At 36.0% G+C, this 20408-nt stretch overlaps 1 protein-coding gene across 1 annotated transcript; it reads left to right on the plus strand.

Annotated features, from left to right (window-relative positions):
* Window positions 1-1401: 1401 nt before the first annotated feature.
* LOC136025999 (probable methyltransferase-like protein 24) lies at window positions 1402-19841 on the plus strand. Its single transcript, XM_065702143.1, has 4 exons — window positions 1402-1621; window positions 10207-10510; window positions 12613-12771; window positions 19572-19841. Exons 1-4 carry the CDS (start codon window positions 1433-1435, stop codon window positions 19808-19810), a joined length of 891 nt encoding a protein of 296 aa, XP_065558215.1. The 5' UTR covers window positions 1402-1432; the 3' UTR covers window positions 19811-19841.
* The last annotated feature ends 567 nt before the right edge of the window (window positions 19842-20408 follow it).

Here is a 20408-nt window from a genome sequence, read left to right on the forward strand (position 1 = left end):
ATATAAGCTTCATCAAATTTAGTCTTTTTCATCAAAAGTTAGGAGCCTGGGAAAATTTGCCTTATTTTGGAAAATAGGCAGAAACACCCCCTTAAAGTCATAGAATCTTAACGAAAATCACAACATCGCATTCAGCGTATCAGAGAACTCTTTAACAAAAATTTCAAGCTCCTATCTACAAAAATGTGGAATTTCGTATTTTTTGCCAGAAGACATGTCATGGGTGCGTGTTTATTTTTTATTTTATTTGTTTTTTTGTTTTCCAGGGGTCATCGTATCGACCAAGTGGTCCTAGTATGTCGAAAGAGGGCTCATTCTAACGGAAATGAAAAGTTCTAGTTCCCTCTAGTGCCCTTTTTAAGTGACCAAAAAAATTGGAGGGCATCTAGGCCCCCTCCTGCGTTCATTTTTTCCCAAAGTTAACAGGTCAAAATTTTGAGATAGTCATTTTGTTCCGCATAGTCTAAAACCATAATAACTATGTCTTTGGGGATGACCTACTCTCCCACAGTCCCTAGGGGAGGGGCTGCAAGTTACAAACCTTGACCAGTGTTTACACACAGTAATGGTTATTGGGAAGGGTACAGACGTTTTCATGGGGATTTTTTTGGTTTGGGGGGTGGAGTTGAGGGGAGGGGCTATGTGGGAGGAATATGTCATGGGGGAAGAGAAATTCAATGAAAAGGGCGCAGGATTTTCTAGCATTGCCATAAAAAAAAATGAAAAAATAAACATAAAAAAGTTTTTTTCAATTGAAAGTAAGGAGTAGCATTAGAACTTAAAACGAACAGATATTATTACGCATATGAGGGGTTCTAAAAATACTTTAGCATAAAGAGCGAGGTATTTGCCAAAAAAAGAAAAAAAAGCCAAAAACAGAATTAATATGCAAATTTCATTTTAATAATTTATGTGCGGAGAACCAAAATCAAACACGCATTAGTTCAAAAACGTTCAGAAATTAAATAAAAAACTAGTTTTTTAACTGAAAGTATGGAGCGACATTAAAAGTTAAAACGAACAGAAATTAATCCGTATATGACATTGGTTGTCCCCTCCGTAATCCCTCGCTCTTTACGCTAAAGTTTGACTCTTTGCCACAATTCTACTTTTTAAAACAATTAAAAACTTTAGCGCAAAGAGCGAGGCGTTGAGGAGGGGACAACCGAGTTCATATACGGAGTACTTTCTGTTTGTTTTAACTTTTAATGTCACTCCTTACTTTCAGATAAAAAAGAACTAGTTTGTTTTATTTAATAGCCTATAGGTACTGCCAGCAAATACTAGCATAAACGAATGCTGCAATAACTAGTGTCACCTACTAAACCTGTTTTAGTTTAATCTAAGGTGTAATAAAACTGTTCTAACCAGTTTTAAAAAGTATTTGAAAACTTTTAGGTTCGTTCACCTCAAGGAACTTATTTAGCTTGAAATGCTCTTAAGGGAAAGCCGTGGATTTTTTTCATGGCTGGTTATTTTAACTGTAGCGTGGTTGGAAATTATTATATTGTGGAAGATACTATGTTCTGAAAACATTAAAAATGAATCAGATAGTTGTGAACAGGTCAAAAAGCGACCCTTTGGACATAGCGGAGGATTATCCGATTCGGCGGGACCGCTTGTAAGTAAAAGTTGTTTTCATTCTTTGTATAAAACCTATACCAATGCTAATTAAAACTCCCTTCCAAATTTTGGGTCAACTTCTTTTGGGCTATCTACTATCCTAATAGCATCTATTTACGGCGATGATCAGACGTAGGTCTTTCCTGATTTATAGCCATAAATAAAGGAACGGGTCCCGCTGCAATTCACTTTCTGTTCCTGTCTGTTCTCTCTCTTGCATATGTAACAGCTACTTTGCACTGTAAGGACTCTAAGCTGTCGCAATTGGGTCCCAGCCCCCTAATTGGGGCCAGATCCTAGGCGATATACAATTTTTTTTTCAAATGGGCCTTATTTGGCATTGTGAAAAACTGTTGATGAGATATAAGCACAAAGATGGTGGTAATCTAACAAACCAGCGAACTTTTGTATATAGTCTCGACTCTGTACACTATATATTTGGTTCTGTGCTCGACTGTATACTGGGCTACGTTTGGCCTCCTTAGGATGGGCTGCGACAAATTTTCGACGGCACTGACTGGAGAGAGCACTGAATGAAAAACCTAATGGTATTTTTCCTCTCTTGTTATACCCTATTTATTACCTTTATTTTTAAGTCCCACTGTCTTATCATATGTGTTTGACCATCCCGCCTCCCCTTCCTGGACACTAGATATGTTTTGATTATCCCCCCCCCCCTATTTTGCTTTTCCACAGATGGACTCATTCATAAGCAATGCAGCGTAGATGTTAGTGCTTATATGGCAGAGTAAGTGACTACAAAGCTACGGAGACTTTCTACAGAAAAATATCTTTGTCTTAGTAAATAAATCAATCAAAAAAGTTAATGGAAAATAAATAGTGAATTCAAAACTTAAAAGGAGAATAACCTAGTTAAGAAGCAGCTTATAAAAAACGATTGTATTCCAAATGAAGGTAAAGAGTGACAATACACTAAAACGAACAGTAACACTTACCTGAACAATATAGTCGTGTTTATATAAGTACTAGCTGTTGGGGTGGCGCTTCGCACCACCCCAACACCTAGTTGGTGGGGTGCTTCGCGTTCCCCAAGCCCCCCCGCGTGCGTAAGTCGTTACGCGCCATATTAGTTACGTGCCATATATATATATATATATATATATATATATATATATATATATATATATATATATATATATATATATATATATATATATATATATATATATATGTTGCATATAAATAGATTGTCAGGTTTACTGACTCTTGAACATGCAACATATAATTGTCCATGGGAAAAATAATCCGTATTCAGATCTATACCTGATTATTCTAATGATGTGTCCCTGTGTCCCGGTCGTCATTTATATTCCCTGTGTCCCGGTCGTCATTTGTGTCCCGGTGTCCCAGTTTGTAATTTCTCTTTGAGTGTCCCGGTCGTCATTTATATTCCCTGTGTCCCGGTGTCCCGGTCGTCATTTGTGTCCCGGTGTCCAGGTCTTTAATTTTTATTCGAACAATCCCTGTATCCCGGTCGTCATTTATATATCCCGCCTGTGCCTCCGGCGTCCCCGTTGTAGTTGTGTCCCTATGTCCCGGTCGTCATTTATATTCCCTGTGTCCCGGTCGTGATTTGTGTCCGGGTGTCCCAGTCTGTAATTTCTCTTTGAGGTTCCCGGTCTTCATTTATATTCCCTGTCTCCCGGTCGTCATTTGTATCCCGGTGTCCCGGTATGTAATTTCATCAATTGACAAACATGACGTCAGTCGATGCTGGGGCTCAGCAACATTGTTCTCGTACTTAGCACTAATCACTTGAATTTATTTATTAAACAAAAAAACAAGTTTCAACACCCTCAACACCCCGCTCTTTACGCTAAAGTTTGACTCTTTCTCTTAACTCTACTTTTTAAAACAGTAAAAAACTTTAGCGTAAAGAGCGGGGTGTTGAGGAGGAAAAGCCCCTTTCATATACGGAGTAATTTCTGTTCGTTTTAAGTTTCAATGTCGCTCCTTACTTTCATTTAAAAAAAAAACATGTTTTTTTTGTTTAATTTCTGGACGCTTTTAAATTAATGCATGTTTTGATCTTGGCTCTCCGCACGTAATAATTAAAACGAAATTTGAATATTAATTTTTTTGGCTAAATGGCTTTCTCATAGTTTTAATCGGAAGATTTTGAGAAAAAAGGAGCGAGGGAGGAGGCCTAGTTGCCCTCCAATTTTCTGATTACTTAAAAAGGCAACTATAACTTTTAACTTTTTACGAACGTTTTTATAAGTAAAAAATATACGTAACATACGAATTAACTTACGTAGCAAACTTCTATATTCGTATGCTGTTATTGTGTATATGAGGGGGCTCACCCCTCGTCGATACCTCGCTCTTTACACCAAAGCTTAAATTTTGTCCCAATTCCTTAAGAAAGACCTCTGAATCACAAAGGCCGTAGAATAAATAGTTGAAATTACTAAAAATACATTAGCGTCAAGAGCGAGGTATTACGAGGAGGTAAACCCCTCATATGCGTAATAATTTCTGTTCGTTTTAAGTTTTAATGCTGCTCCTCATTTTCAGTAGAAAAAACTTTTCATATTTAGTTTTTCATTGTTTTTTTTAAATAATGCTAGAAACTCCTGCGCCCCCTTCATTGAAAGTCCCTTCCCCCGTGAGAAGTTCCTCTATGGAAAGATCCTCCTACGTACCCCCCCTCTCAACTCCCCCAACCAATAAAACCCCCCTGAAAACGTCTGTACACTTCCCAGTAACTGTTACTATATGTAAACACAGATCAAAGTTAGTAACTTGCAGCCCCTCCCACTGGGACTTCAGGGGAGTAAGTCGTCCTCAAAGATATGGTTATTAGGTTTGTCGACTATGGTGAATAAAATGGCTATCTCAGAATTTTGATCCGGAAGGAAAAAATGAGCGTGGGAGGGAGCATAGGTGCCTTACAATTGTTTTGGTCACTTAAAAAGGGCACTAGAACTTTTGATTTCCGTTAGAATGAGCCGTTTCACAACATTCTAGGACCACTGAGTCGATACGATCACCCCTGGGAAAAAAAAACAAATAAACACGCATCCGTGATTTGTCTTCTGGCAAAAAATGCGAAATTCCACGTTTTTGTAGATAGGAGCTCGAAACTTCTACAATAGAGTTCTCTGATACTCTGAATCTGATGGTGTGATTTTTGTTAAGATCGTATGACTTTTAGGGGGTGTTTCCTCCTATTTTCTAAAATGAGGCAAATTTTCTCATGCTCGTTTCTCAGGCAAATTTTTTCCATTTTTAGACTTTCGGTTACTATTGAGCCGGGTCGCTCCTGACTACAGTTCGTTACCACGAACTGTTTGATCTGGAATTATAGGCAGCACAGTGCTGCAATAGATCTGCCAAAGTAAGGATGTTGAAGTATGGGATGTTGAAGTAAATCAAAACACAGCATCTGCATCCAGATTGTCACAAGGGCATATCAGCAATATCTCAGGAACAGCTTAGAGTACTTGGTTGAAACTGTCAGGGGATATTAAGGGGCATATAAAACTAACAAAAAGTCACTATGCAAAAAGTACTACTACTGCTGTTGCCACTACTACTGGTACTGCTACTAATACCATTAATATTACTACTACTGTTACAACTACTGCTACCAGTACTACTTTTATTGCTACTACAACTACTACTAAGGCTAAGGGTATTAGTCTGAAGCTTTAAGGGAATTTCGAAATAAATCAAAACACAATAAGTGTATTCAGGTTGTCAAAGGGCGTATCGGCAATATCTCAGGTTGGGGCATTAAATTATTACCATTACTACTGCTACCATTACTGCTACTACTGCTATTGCTACCACTACTACTACTACTGTTGCGACTATAACTATGACCGTGACTGCGACTATTTGCAACTGTGACTGCGGCTCTTTGCAACTGTGACAACTTGCGACTGGGACTACTTGCAACTGCAGCTACTAGCGACTGTCAATACTTGCGACTGCAGCAACTTAGGACTGCTAATGCGACTACTTTTGACTGCGACTGCAACCACTTGCAACTAAAACTTCAACTTACTTTTGCAACCGTGACCGGAATAATTTCTGACCCTGACCACTTGTGATTGCAACTGCAAGTACTTGCGTCTGCAACTATTTAAAAGTGTGGCTATTTACGACTCGACAGCTTGTGACTGCGACTTCTTGTGGCTGCAACTACTTGCAAATAGGACAACTTACAGCTATGATTACTTGCGGCTGCGACTGCTTGCGACAGTTATTACTTGCGACTGAGATTGCGCCTACTTGCAACTGTAACTTCTTTCGATTGCTACTGCTTGTGACGACGACTGCTATTACTGCTACTGTGATTCTGACTGTGACTGCGGATGCTACTTCTACTGCCGTAACTATTGCTGCCACTACTACTGCTACCACTGCAACCACTACAGCTATTGAACTAAATCAGAATACGGAAACAGAATTGGGTATTAAGTTGAAACTTTCAGGGAAAGTTTAGGGCGATGTAAAACTAAATCAAAAGACACTCTGTGCAAACTGAATTTACCGACTCTCTCTCTCTCTCTCTCTCTCTCTCTCTCTCTCTCTCTCTCTCTCTCTCTCTCTCTCTCTCTCTCTCTCTCTCTCTCTCTCTCTCTCTCTCATCCAGAATGTCAGAAAAGCGTCTATGCAATATCCTAGAAACAAATCGTTGGAATTTTTATGTCATTTTTTGGGGAATGTTGAACTAAATCCAAAGGCACTGTGTGCATCCAAAGTTGTTAAAAGGGCATATCTGCAATGTATAGGGAACGGTCAAGTTTATTAACTTGAATCTTTCAGGGCATGTTGAGAGGGTTGTTGAACTCAATAAAAAGAGACCATGTCACCAAGTTTGTCAAAGGGGCATGTCCATATTACTTTAGGAATTGCCAAAGATATTAAGATAGATTTTCAGGGCGTGTTAAGGGGATTTTGTACTAAATCAATTGACACTGTGCGTTTCCTGGTGGCTGAGAGAACGTATGTGTAATATCCGTGGAGTGACTAAGGATATTAAGTCAAGACGTTCAGGGTGTGTTGAGGGGGGTGGCCCTTTAAGATACTCAAGTTTGCTTGATGATGGTGGCTAGCAACTGCTTGCGACTGTGACTTCTTGAGACGACTACTACTACTAGTATTGCGATTTCTACTGTAACTGCTACTTCCGCTGCTACGAATATTGTTACTGCTACTACTGCTACTAGTTTCTACAAGTATTATAAAAATTTAAGTAAATCCATGTTGTCAAAATGTTATTGATGCATTATCATAGGAAGAGAAAAGGGAATTAAGTTGAAACTTACAGGAAAAGTTGAGAGGTATGTATCCAGATTGTCAAAAGGGCGTCTGTGTAATTTGCAAGGAACAGCTAAGGTTATTACGTTGGAACTTTCAGGGTAGGTAATTGAGCTAAGTCAAGACAATATTTGTCTTGATTAGGTATTTAACTAGGTGTCTAGTTTATTAAGGTGAAACTTTCAGGGTATGTTAAGAGGGGTGTGGAGCTAATGTGTAGACAGGTTGTCAAAAGGATGTATCTGCAATATCATTTCAATGGCCTAGGGTATTAAATTAAATTGTTGGTCTAAATCAAAAGGCATCAAATGCATCTAGACTGTCAAAAAGACCTATTCATAATATCTCAGGACCTGGTAAGGGTATTAAATTAAAAGTTTCAGACATGTTGAGGGGGATGTTGAGCTAATTCAGAAGACACCACGTGCATCCAGGGTAGTCAACAGGTCGTATCTGCGTTATCTCTTGAACAGCTAAGGCAATTAAGTTGAAACTTTCAGGACAATTCGAGGTGTAACTTATAAGATTTTATATAACTTACAAAAGTAAAAACTGTCCTTATTGTTAACAAAAAACATCAGGAGTTTTGTGGCATCTTTTCAGTGTAATAAAAAGGCAAAGATAATGTAGTTAGTGTAGTTTAGTAACAAGTGTCAGAATTCAGTGTTGAAAAAAAAATCTACAAAGATTGAAAAAAAAATGCCAAGAAGCGCTAAAGGACTTCAGTGATTTTTTTTCCGAGGATAGCACCGATCTTCAATTTTGTAAATTACCCATACTCTATGCAGTAAATCTTTGGTATTTTAAGCCACAATGAACGTATTATATCGTTCCGTTTTCGTTATCAATATTATAGCTATTCAGATAAGATTGTTAATTGTAGAAATTAGATTCATATCCCAAATCTTTGCAAATCGTAACTATAGTATTTATAAGTACCGGCTGCCGGTGTTTACCGATGCCATAAGTTCGCCGTAAGTTTGCAAACATAGGTTTGCCGTTGGTGCCCGACACGGCTATGTGGCAGGCTTTTATATATCGATCTTCATTGTCGCTTGTCTTCTAACCGAGGATGTTGTCCCAGTAAATCAGCAATTTGACTTACATCATCATCCACTTCTCGTATTTTCATGTAACATTTGGCATAGTTCTTTGTGTCTCGCAATATTTCTTCCAAGAGATCTATTAGACTAGGAACGATCCAATAATTTAAATGATTCGCAAGGTGTTCTTCAACAGCTTCATCGAGGTCTAAAAAGTACATTTGGCCATACGAAGGTGGTTCAAAATCACCCTCAGTGGCTTGTGATGGATGAGCCGCTAAGTTGATTTTGTGATAAATTTGTCCAGCTACTTTGAAGCTGAAAACATTACTACTATTGATCTTTTGATCATTGCTTACGTAGAATGAAGCTAAAGCAAAATATGAGTTCCAAGTTTCGGATTTGTTTGTGGAACTCTTAAGAGAGCAAGTGACGTCCTATAAAATGCCGAGCAAATTCATTTGGAAATAGTGGGGGTGCCAATGTAAGTCGACCAAGCTGGCAGCAACCTCCAAATGCATCATCTTTGTTGGCTACTCTTTCCTTGGGAAAATGTAGGAGTCCACGGTGAATACATGTAACGTTTAAAGTTCCAATGGCTTGTAATTAACACTTGCGCAGTTTACTGCATATTTATAGGTTTGTGCTGGTTTTTGCGCCACAGTTTGTCGGCGTCAAAGATTGTGATGGCTTTTTTCTTCTAATGCAATGTTTCTTTCATCTTCGCTTTCATTTTTGATTCGTCCTGGTTCTTGCTGTCGCTTGTCTTCTAACAGTACAACTTTTTGTACATGACTTTCATATTTGACGCAGTCTGATACTCGCTTTTGGGGGTCTGCTAACCCCACAATTCTTTGTTCTTAACTTTCATTTTTGACACATTCTGATTCTTGCTATCGCTTGTAATTCTCTCAGCTACTTATCTTCCAACCCCGTATTTCTTTGTTCTCGCTGTCGGTTCTAACCAACTTTTTTTATCCATTTTTATTTTTGGCTTGTTTTGGTGCTTGTCTTGTAACCGCATATGTGTTTTGTTCTTCACTTTCATTTTATTTCGTCCTGATTCTCGCTGCCGCTTATCTTTTAACTGCATATGTCTTTTTTCTTCAATTTTGTTTTTGACTTGTTGTAATTGTCATTTTCCCAAATATTCTAACCATGTATTTCCTTTTTTTTCATTTTCGTTTATTGTTACGTCAGACATTTTTTTCAATACATTTCACCTTAGTTGCTCGGATTGGTCTTGTCATATTTGATGGTCAAGGTTGTTCATTTTCACCCGGGAATTTATATTTCTCAGGTCTTCCTTTTGATCTTGTCTCATTTGGTGGTCCATTTTGGTCATTTTGAGCAATTGTTAATTTATGCTTTTCTCCTCTATGTCTTATGAAATTGCTTAAACCGTCTCCTTTGTTCTTCACTTTCATTTTGATTCTTTCTTATCCCCGTTGTCGTATATCTTGTAACCGCATATTCCTTTGTTCTTCACTTTCATTTTTAACTCGCTGTAATTGTCGTTTTCGCAAGTACTCTAACCATGTATTTCTTTCTTCTTCATTTTCGTCTATCATTACATCAGATATTTTTCAATATCCTTTGCCTTAGCTGCTTCTATTGGTCTTGTCACATATAATGCTCTAGGTTGCTCATTTTCACCCATTGTGAATTTGCATTTCTTTGGTCGTCCTCTTGATCTCATCTCATTTGGTGGCCCAGTTTGTTCGTTTTCATCAATTGTTAACTTACGTTTTTGTCCTCTAGGTATTATGAAATTGCTGAAAATATCTTTTGTAAATATATTCGTTACACTTGGTATGTTAAACTTAGCTATATTTCTTGTGTAATTTTGCCTGCGTCACAAATCCAAAAATTGATACAACCACTCCTGAGGCGAAAACAATGTATTTAAGATCTTGAAATATATTCACAAACATGATGTCACTTATACGAATTTATTCCAAAATTAAGGCTGTCGACGAATTTTCTCAATCATTTTTCAGGCCAGAAAATCCTAGGACGCCTCCCCCCCCCAAAAAAAATATGGAGCCATTTTTAAAGAAAAAATATATATAAACACACAAATAATGCTTATTTATAGAGATATTGTTCTAGGCCTACTCAATAATATTTTTTCATTTTCTAAGAAAATAATTTCGAAATGTCGTTACAGCTTAGTCCAGCCGCAGCTCTTCTATTTCCTTTGGTGTATTTAGATATAAAATGTATTTATGTTGTTTATAATTCATAGGATATTGTCCGTTGGCATTATTGGAATAACTTAGGAGCATGCAAAAATATGAGATTTTTTGGAGGATGGATTTGGAGGGGTGCCGTGAAATACCAAGAACTTATGGATGGGCACAAAGCACTCTGTCTTGATGAAAATATCAGACCAGTCCCTGGTAACTGTCTCGTATATTCTTTCGGAGTGAAGAATGACTGGTCTTTTGAAAATGCAATGATGAACTATGGCTGTGAAGTCCATGGTTTTGATCCAAGCATCGATGTGCCAAAACAAACAGAAGAGAGGCAATTTATTTTTCATAAAATAGGTGAGATTTTCACGCTTTAAGTTGACTGTCTGAGTAACTAGCTACTTTTTATTTCTTTCAAACTCTTCTGTTCCATTGGTAAGTCATTTGGGAGAATCCCTATGAAAATATGCCCCTGCCTACGGCAAAAACTGTGAATACAAAAAGAAGAATATCATAACAAAAATAAGCAAAAGATGAAGATTCCCCCAATGTATAATCGATGATTATTTCTTCTCTCCATCAGAGTAATCTCCATCAGTCTTCCCTCAAAGCGTCTAAGATCTTGATCAAAATTGTATTTGGTGAGCATGATCCCCTTTCGTACTAACCTTTTTGAAAGAAGAAGCCCTCTCCATCACTGCTTCGTAACTGAACAATATTCAAGTTTAGAGTGTAGTATTTTTAATTGTCCAGTCAAAGTAAATATACAAGGCACAATTTCTTGAAATTGTAAATTAAAATAGGGTGGAGAATCAGTTTTCCTACTTGCCGCAAAGACATAGTTTTAGCGTTAATAGTTGTAAACAAATTAGAGTTCATACGAATTTTTCAGAATAACTTTGTCGTTTCAAATTTCCACCTCTATAGTGCAATATGACATTGAAATCACGAAAAAAACATATATGTTTCATGTATCTTGGCTTTTTATCGACAGCTGTGACTGTAATTCGGCTCAAGCTTTAATTTTAATTTATATAAGACATAACAAAGTTCCTAAAAAGAAAGACAATGCCTGAAGTCATTAGAAAACTAAGCAGGATTCTGGAATTAGCTGAATGACAGCTAAGGATCTCGTTAATGAAGGTCGGGAGAGAGGAGTACAACCAACACCCAAATCTAACCATGTATTCTTCCCAAATCTTTAGGACTGGGTGTCGAAACACCTGATTATTTCTCCCTCAAAAGAGACAAGTTGGCAACTAAGCTCTCATATAGCACTGCAAATCCCACTACCACTGGGTTAGGGGGATCTGCAATGCTACGTGAGAACTGAGTTGTCAAATTACATTTTTTAGGCAGTAATCATCTTTTTTTTTTTTTTTTTTTTTTTTTTTTACACCAAGTCTTAAAGATTTATAAAGTGTACATGGTCAAACTTACTACTGAAAGCCGCGTGCTTAAATTAATTATGCTGAAACCACTACTGCGCAAATTAACAACGCCAATTTTTTATATTTGTTTTTTAGTCGTCAGCTGCTACAGTACACCAATTTTTTTTCCTTCTGTTTACTGGCCCGTAAATGTAAAGAATTGCCTAGAGTAGGCTATACTTTTTCGACTATGGTTTAGCACAATCCATGAAACCTAAAAAATAACTTCAGGAAAAGTGTAAAAAAAAACAAGACAAATAGTCTCAGTGCAATGGCGGATCCAGGGGAGAGGTGGGGGACCCCAACCCACAAAGCTTTTTTCTGGTGCCCTTATTCCTTGTTTTCTTCTGTCTTTCACTATCTTTTAAAATAAATGTGTCAATTAGGTCAATGATTGGCGCTCTTATCACCCCTCCCACCCATATTTCACTTATTGACAGCCTTGTCACATTGCCCCCCTCCCTCAAGATTTTGCTCTAGATCCGCCCGTGTCTCAGTGAGAGACAAATCTGGAATAGCCTTTTTCAGAATTATGTTAAAAATAACTCATTTCACTTGTTGATAGATATTCTATCATCCATCTTAAGGCAGAACTAAGGTAGATACGCATGGAGTAAGGATAGTTCAAATAGTCTATCAATAGTCTATTTCCCTAATATGTCCTACAATCCTACATATAAAACTGAGAGTATGAAATACTCTCAGTTATAACTGAACTGCCGGGAATGGCACTCTTCAATACATCGCTCTTTACGCTTTGTATTTTTTTTTTAGAATTTTAAAAAAAGCATAATATTCTGATTAAACGGCCAGTGTATTTCAGGAGTCATTCTTAAATTGGAAAAAGACAAACTTTAGCGCAACGAGTGAGGTATTAAGGAAAGGGCAACTTCCCTCATATACGGAATAACTTTCTGTTCGTTCTAAGTTTTAATCTTGCTTCTTATTTTCAGTTAAAATACCTGTTTTTTTTTATTTAAGGTTAGCTTAGAACTTCACGCTTGTAATTGAAATTTTGGTATTTTTTAGGCCTCCAAGGGAAAGACGAAGTAAATGCAAACGGCTGGCAGATGAAAACTTTGAGATCTATTATGAAACTTCTCGGTCACGAAAATCGCATACTTGACTTCATTAAGCTGGACATCGAAGAGTCTGAATACGAAGCTATCCCCAATATGATTGAAACAGGTAATGTGCAGATTTTTTTTCAAAATAAGGGGTTTTACTCGGTTCAGGGTCAAGATCAAATCATGCTCCGCATATTTCCTGGGCCCCGGAGCTTGTGCCACCTTTAGTGCATCACTTTACCTTACTTGAACACGTTGAGCCGGTGTCGACTCCGCCATCATTTTGAAGAACTCATGAAGTTCTGGTTGTCACCAAAAAGCTTGTTTTTTAACGTCTTGACACTCGTATCCGTAAACTCCTCAGCCAATGGGGTCCTAATGTACACGAAATTTAAGCAGGGATCACAACTCTACCGTAACAAGGGGATCAAAATGGGGCGAAATTTTTTTTATCAATATGATCTGCAAGTCCTGGGGACCTCAATGCACAACAAAACATGAAAAACATTGGCTCACCTTAAAATGGAGCCCAACAAAAGCTGTTTTTTTTTTCTTTACTACCTGAAACTGATGACTATAACTCACTGCCGTAAAGAGAACTTAATGCTCATAAAAAAAAACAGTGTGGAGGTACGCGCCCTCTAAAAATGAGCCAAATATATCTTTCTGATCGGCTTTAAAACTTATTTCTTTTATTCATTGGAAAAGAGGATCCTATAGCACAAAAATAGATTGGGACAAAGGATGGTGGAGAATAGAGCCGAAAACCGGGTCTAAAACTCATTTTTCGGCTTTTAACTCATATATCTATAGTCTTGAGCCATGGGGATCCCAATGCACCAAAAAATGGGTTGGTCCGAAAATGGTTTTTTTTAACTGCCTTGAAACGTATGTCTATAAAACATTGAATCAAGAAGACCCTAATGCGAAAAAAAAAACAACTAAAAATATAATAAACTAGCTGTTGGGGTGGTGCTTCGCGCCACCCCAACACCTAGTTGGTGTTGGGGTGCTCCCCCAAGCCCCCCCGCGTGCGTAAGTCGTTACGCGCCATATTAGTAACGCGCCATTGTAGTTGTGTCCCTGTGTCCCACCTGTGAATAGAGATAGATATATATATATATATATATATATATATATATATATATATATATATATATATATGTATATATATATATATATATATATATATATATATATATATATATATATATATATATATATATATATATATATATATATATATATATATATATCCGTATTCTGATCTATACCTCATTATTCTATGATGTGTCCCTGTGTCCCGGTCTTCATTTATATTCCCTGTGTCCCGGTCGTCATTTGTGTCCCGGTGTCCCAGTTTGTCATTTCTCTTTGAGTGTCCCGGTCGTCATTTATATTCCCTGTGTCCCGGTGTCCTGGTCGTCATTTGTGTCCCGGTGTCCCGGTCTGCAATTTCTATTCGAACAATCCCTGTGTCCCGGTTGTCATTTATATATCCCGCATGTGCCCCCGGCGTCCCCGTTGTAGTTGTGTCCCTGTGTCCCGGTCGTCATTTATATTCCCTGTGTCCCGGTCGTGATTTGTGTCCGGGTGTCCCAGTCTGTAATTTTTGTTTGAGGTTCCCGGTCATCATTTATATTCCCTGTGTCCCGGTCGTCATTTGTGTCCCGGTGTCCCGGTATGTAATTTCATCAGTTGACAAACATGACGTCAGTCGACAAACAACTTCATGACGCATACAGCTCAATCCTTATAATGACGTCAGTCGACAAACATGACGTCAGTCGACACACAAACATGACGTCACTCGACACATACACACAGACAACTTATTTTTATATATATAGATTACCCAAAAGCGGTAGGAAAAAGGGTCTGGGAAACTTGTTATCTCAAACGGTCTGAAAACTAAATCCGAATTCTTTGGGCCAGGATGACCCTAATGCTGAAGCAAATTTTTAGCTTGGGTACGCGGAATGCCAAATTAAGACCCAAAAACAGGCGAGGACACATTGTTTTTCGATTAGAATGAAAACTGGGATAGGAACGGTGTTAGTGGTCCAACCGGACCAAAAAACCTATTTCTCTGTTTGCTTTGAGAATAAAACACTAAAGCTCCTGGGCCAAGAGAACACTAATGTGCATTAAAAAGAAAATACGACCATCGGATTGCTATGAAATGGGTCCGAAAACGGGCCTAAGACATTTTACCTAGTGGCTTATCGTCTACTTCTGTAAGTTCTAAGGATGAAGGGAACTATGACGTTCACTTACTTTAGGATGGACTTAATTTGTTCAAAACAGATTTGAAATAAAAAAAACACACAGTTTTAACAAAAAAAAATGCTCAACCTCCAGTAATTTTCACTTTTATATTCAATTATAGTTGAAACAAAAAAAATCTAGTTTCATAGTCTGATATAGAATAAATTTTCATAAATATGTTCTTGCTCTTGAATATATTTCAAATGTGTAGAAAGCAGTTTTTTTGTCTGATTTTGGTTTGAATCGATTGTTCATCCTCAATTCTGCTTGATTTAGATTCAACTTATCATATTACTGCGTCTGCATCTTTCAGGTTTTAATTCTCCTCTTTATTTTTTTTGGAAAAACTTTTTTCTAACGTTTTTCGTAAATGAATCTGCATTAGGGTAGAGTAGGATGGTGGATTTCTTTTTAGATGTTTGGATTATCTTTAATGCTGATTAAGTTTATTTTGCATCCGTGAATCAAAAAGTCTAGTGCAGCAGTGTTTTCTTCAACATTTTAGTTCTTATGGTAGGAGCCTTCATAGGAACATTCATAGGAACATATGGTACATATTCATAGGAACATATTCACGTATTCCCATGGAACATGGGAACATAGGAACATATGGTAGGAGCCTTCATAGGAACATTCATAGGAACATATTCATAGGCACATATTCACATGGAACATAGGAACATATTCATAGGAACATATGGTAGGAACCTTCATAGGAACATTCATAGGAACATATGGTACATATTCATAGGAACATATTCACATATTCACATGGAACATAGGAACATAGGAACATATTTATAGGAACATATGGTAGGAACCTTCGTAGGAACATTCATAGGAACATATTCATAGGCACATATGCACATATTCACATGCAACATAGGAACATATTCATAGGAACATATGGTAGGAATCTTCATAGGAACATATGGTACATATTCATAGGAACATATTCACATGGAACATAGGAACATATGGTAGGAACCTTCATAGGAACATATTCATAGGCATATATTCACATATTCACATGGAACATAGGAACATAGGAACATATGGTAGGAATCTTCATAGGAACATTCATAGGAACATATTCATAGGCACATATTCACATGGAACATAGGAACATATTCATAGGAACATATGGTAGGAACCTTCATCGGAACATTCATAGGAACATATGGTACATATCCATAGGAACATATTCACATGGAACATAGGAACATATTCATAGGAACATATGGTAGGAACCTTAATAGGAACATTCATAGGAACATATTCATAGGCACATATTCACATGGAACATAGGAACATATTCATAAGAACATATGGTAGGAACCTTCATAGGAACATTCATAGGAACATATGGTACATATTCATAGGAACATATTCACATATTCACATGGAACATAGGAACATATTCATAGGAACATATGATAGGAACCTTCATAGGAACATTCATAGGAACACATTCATAGGCACATAGGCACATATTCACATGGAACATATGAACATAGGAACATATTCATAGGAACATATGGTAGGAACCTTCATAGGAACATTCATAGGAACATATGGTACATATTCATAGGAACATATTCACATGGAACTTAGTAACATAGGAACATATTCATAGGAACATATGGTAGGAACCTTCATGGGAACATATGGTACATATTCATAGGAACATATGGTAGGAACCTTCATAGGAACATTATAGGCAGAAAAGGATGGCAAAATTCCCTTTCGATTATACATAATACAGACAACTTTATTTTATATGTTAGAGAAAACCCACACAAAACAATAGATACCTTCACCTTAATTCCAATCATTCCCCGCTAGTGGAAAGAGGTTGTGGTATTTCCTTAATCGATCACTCTCTAGCCTTCATATTTGCTTAGAGCAAAAGGAATAATGTTTTATTTCTGATTCTTTTTGGAATTGTTATCCTATTATTTTTTCTGATAATGTCACTACCCAGAAGAAAAGTAGGCGTTTGAATTAAATTCAAAACCTGCCATATCCCTGAGCTACGGAAAAACCCTCAATTAGTTAACCTTCTTTGCATTCTGGAGAATGATACATCGACACATACACACAGACAACTTATTTTTATATATATAGATTACCCAAAAGCGGTAGGAAAAAGGGTCTGGGAAACTTGTTATCTCAAACGGTCTGAAAACTAAATCCGAATTCTTTGGGCCAGGATGACCCTAATGCTGAAGCAAATTTTTAGCTTGGGTACGCGGAATGCCAAATTAAGACCCAAAACAGGCGAGGACGCATTGTTTTTCGATTAGAATGAAAACTGGGATAGGAACGGTGTTAGTGGTCCAACCGGACCAAAAAACCTATTTCTCTGTTTGCTTTGAGAATAAAACACTAAAGCTCCTGGGCCAAGAGAACACTAATGTGCATTAAAAAGAAAATACGACCATCGGATTGCTATGAAATGGGTTCGAAAACGGGCCTAAGACATTTTACCTAGTGGCTTATCGTCTACTTCTGTAAGTTCTAAGGATGAAGGGAACTATAACGTTCAATTACTTTAGGATGGACTTAATTTGTTCAAAACAGATTTTAAATAAAAAAAACACACAGTTTTAACAAAAAAAATGCTCAACCTCCAGTAATTTTCACTTTTATATTCAATTATAGTTGAAACAAAAAAAAAATCTAGTTTCATAGTCTGATATACAATAAATTTTCATAAATATGTTCTTGCTCTTGAATATATTTCAAATGTGTAGAAAGCAGTTTTTTTGTCTGATTTTAATTTGAATCGATTGTTCATCCTCAATTCTGCTTGATTTAGATTCAACTTATCATATTACTGCCTCTGCATCTTTCAGGTTTTAATTCTCCTCTTTATTTTTTTTTGAAAAACTTTTTTCTAACGTTTTTCGTAAATGAATCTGCATTAGGGTAGAGTAGGATGGTAGATTTCTTTTTAGATGTTTGGATTATCTTTAATGCTGATTAAGTTTATTTTGCATCCGTGAATCAAAGAGTCTAGTGCAGCAGTGTTTTCTTCAACATTTTAGTTCTTATGGTTGGAGCCTTCATAGGAACATTCATAGGAACATATTCATAGGCACATATTCACATATTCACATGGAACATAGGAACATAGGAACATATTCATAGGAACATATGGTAGGAACCTTCATAGGAACATTCATAGGAACATATGGTACATATTCATAGGAACATATTCACATATTCACATGGAACATAGGAACATAGAAACATATGGTAGGAACCTTCGTAGGAACATTCATAGGAACATATTCATAGGCACATATGCACATATTCACATGGAACATAGGAACATATTCATAGGAACATATGGTAGGAATCTTCATAGGAACATTCATAGGAACATATGGTACATATTCATAGGAACATATTCACATGGAACATAGGAACATATGGTAGGAACCTTCATAGGAACATATTCATAGGCATATATTCACATATTCACATGGAACATAGGAACATAGGAACATATGGTAGGAATCTTCATAGGAACATTCATAGGAACATATTCATAGGCACATATTCACATGGAACATAGGAACATATTCATAGGAACATATGGTAGGAACCTTCATCGGAACATTCATAGGAACATATGGTACATATCCATAGGAACATATTCACATATTCACATGGAACATAGGAACATATTCATAGGAACATATGGTAGGAACCTTAATAGGAACATTCATAGGAACATATTCATAGGCACATATTCACATGGAACATAGGAACATATTCATAAGAACATATGGTAGGAACCTTCATAGGAACATTCATAGGAACATATGGTACATATTCATAGGAACATATTCACATATTCACATGGAAAATAGGAACATATTCATAGGAACATATGATAGGAACCTTCATAGGAACATTCATAGGAACACATTCATAGGCACATAGGCACATATTCACATGGAACATGTGAATTGTTATCCTATTATTTTTTCTGATAATGTCACTACCCAGAAGAAAAGTAGGCATTTGAATTAAATTCAAAACCTGCCATATCCCTGAGCTACGGAAAAACCCTTAATTAGTTAACCTTCTTTGCATTCTGGAGAATTAAAACCAAATTGAAACAAATTGTCTTTAAAATAATATATCTGTTGTCTTGACAACTATGAAAACTAGGTAATTTTAGGCTAATAATATTTTAGATAGAGTGAATTATATTAAGGAAATATATATATATATATATATATATATATATATATATATATATATATATATATATATACATATGTATATATATATATATATATATATATATATATATATATATATATATATATAATATACATATATATATATATACATATATATATATATATATATATATATATATATATATATATATATATATGTATACATATATATATATATATATGTATATTATATATATATATATATATATATATATATATATATATATATATATATATATATATATATATATATATATATATATATACATATAAAAATATATAAATAAATATATATATATATATATATATATATATATATATTTATATATAGTTTCCATATGTTTGATCATGTAATACTGAAGCTGACCATATTAAGTTTTCCTTTTCTTCGTAGGTGTTACAGAACAAATTAAGCAGATAGCATTAGAAACTCACAACTTCTCAATGGACGAAAAAGATCGTCAAAGATATTACTATAAATACAAGCAAATATGGAAACTGGAAAAGCATGGATTTATTAGGTTCAATTCTCAAGCAGCAATGGGCACTGATAGACTTAACAAAATTGGAAATATGAGTGATTTTTACTGTTATGAAATGGCCTGGTATAATCCTAAATTTTATTTTGTCTGATTTATTTTATATTAAATTAATTACAGTTCTTTTTTCCATGTTCTTCTGTAGATAATTTCTTAAACCACATTGGCCTGCCATAACACAAAGAAAGAAAACGATTGAAAATGGGATTTTTAAAGGCCAAATGTGAATACTGAAGAAAACACAGAAAGCGAATATTTCGAGAGAACAACCGCCTCTCTTCTTCAGCGTGAACAAACTAATAAGATCATGGAAAAAGCAAAAAACCGAAAAATTAGTGCGGAAAGTAAAACAGAACTAATAAAAAACCCTAAAAAATTAAATAAAATTCAATAAAAGACCAAAAATTAAAAGAATTAAAATCAAATACCTAATAAACAATAAAGTGAGTTATTCGTCAATATCCACAATTTGCAAAAAATCAAAAAAAAATTATACGCCAGCGAGGGATACTAACGAATAACGTTCGTTAGTATCCGTCGTATCCGTTGTTTGTATCCGTTGGTTGTTCGTTAGTATCCGTCGTTGGCAGTTCAATTTTATTTGGATTTCATTACTGTTAAGATTAATAGAATTAACAGTTACCACTCCTGAATAGCTACAAATGGCAATGTTTCTCGCAATACATTACCTT

Source organism: Artemia franciscana, chromosome 4 (assembly GCF_032884065.1).
Source record: "Artemia franciscana chromosome 4, ASM3288406v1, whole genome shotgun sequence".
Taxonomy (NCBI): Eukaryota; Metazoa; Arthropoda; class Branchiopoda; order Anostraca; family Artemiidae; genus Artemia; species Artemia franciscana.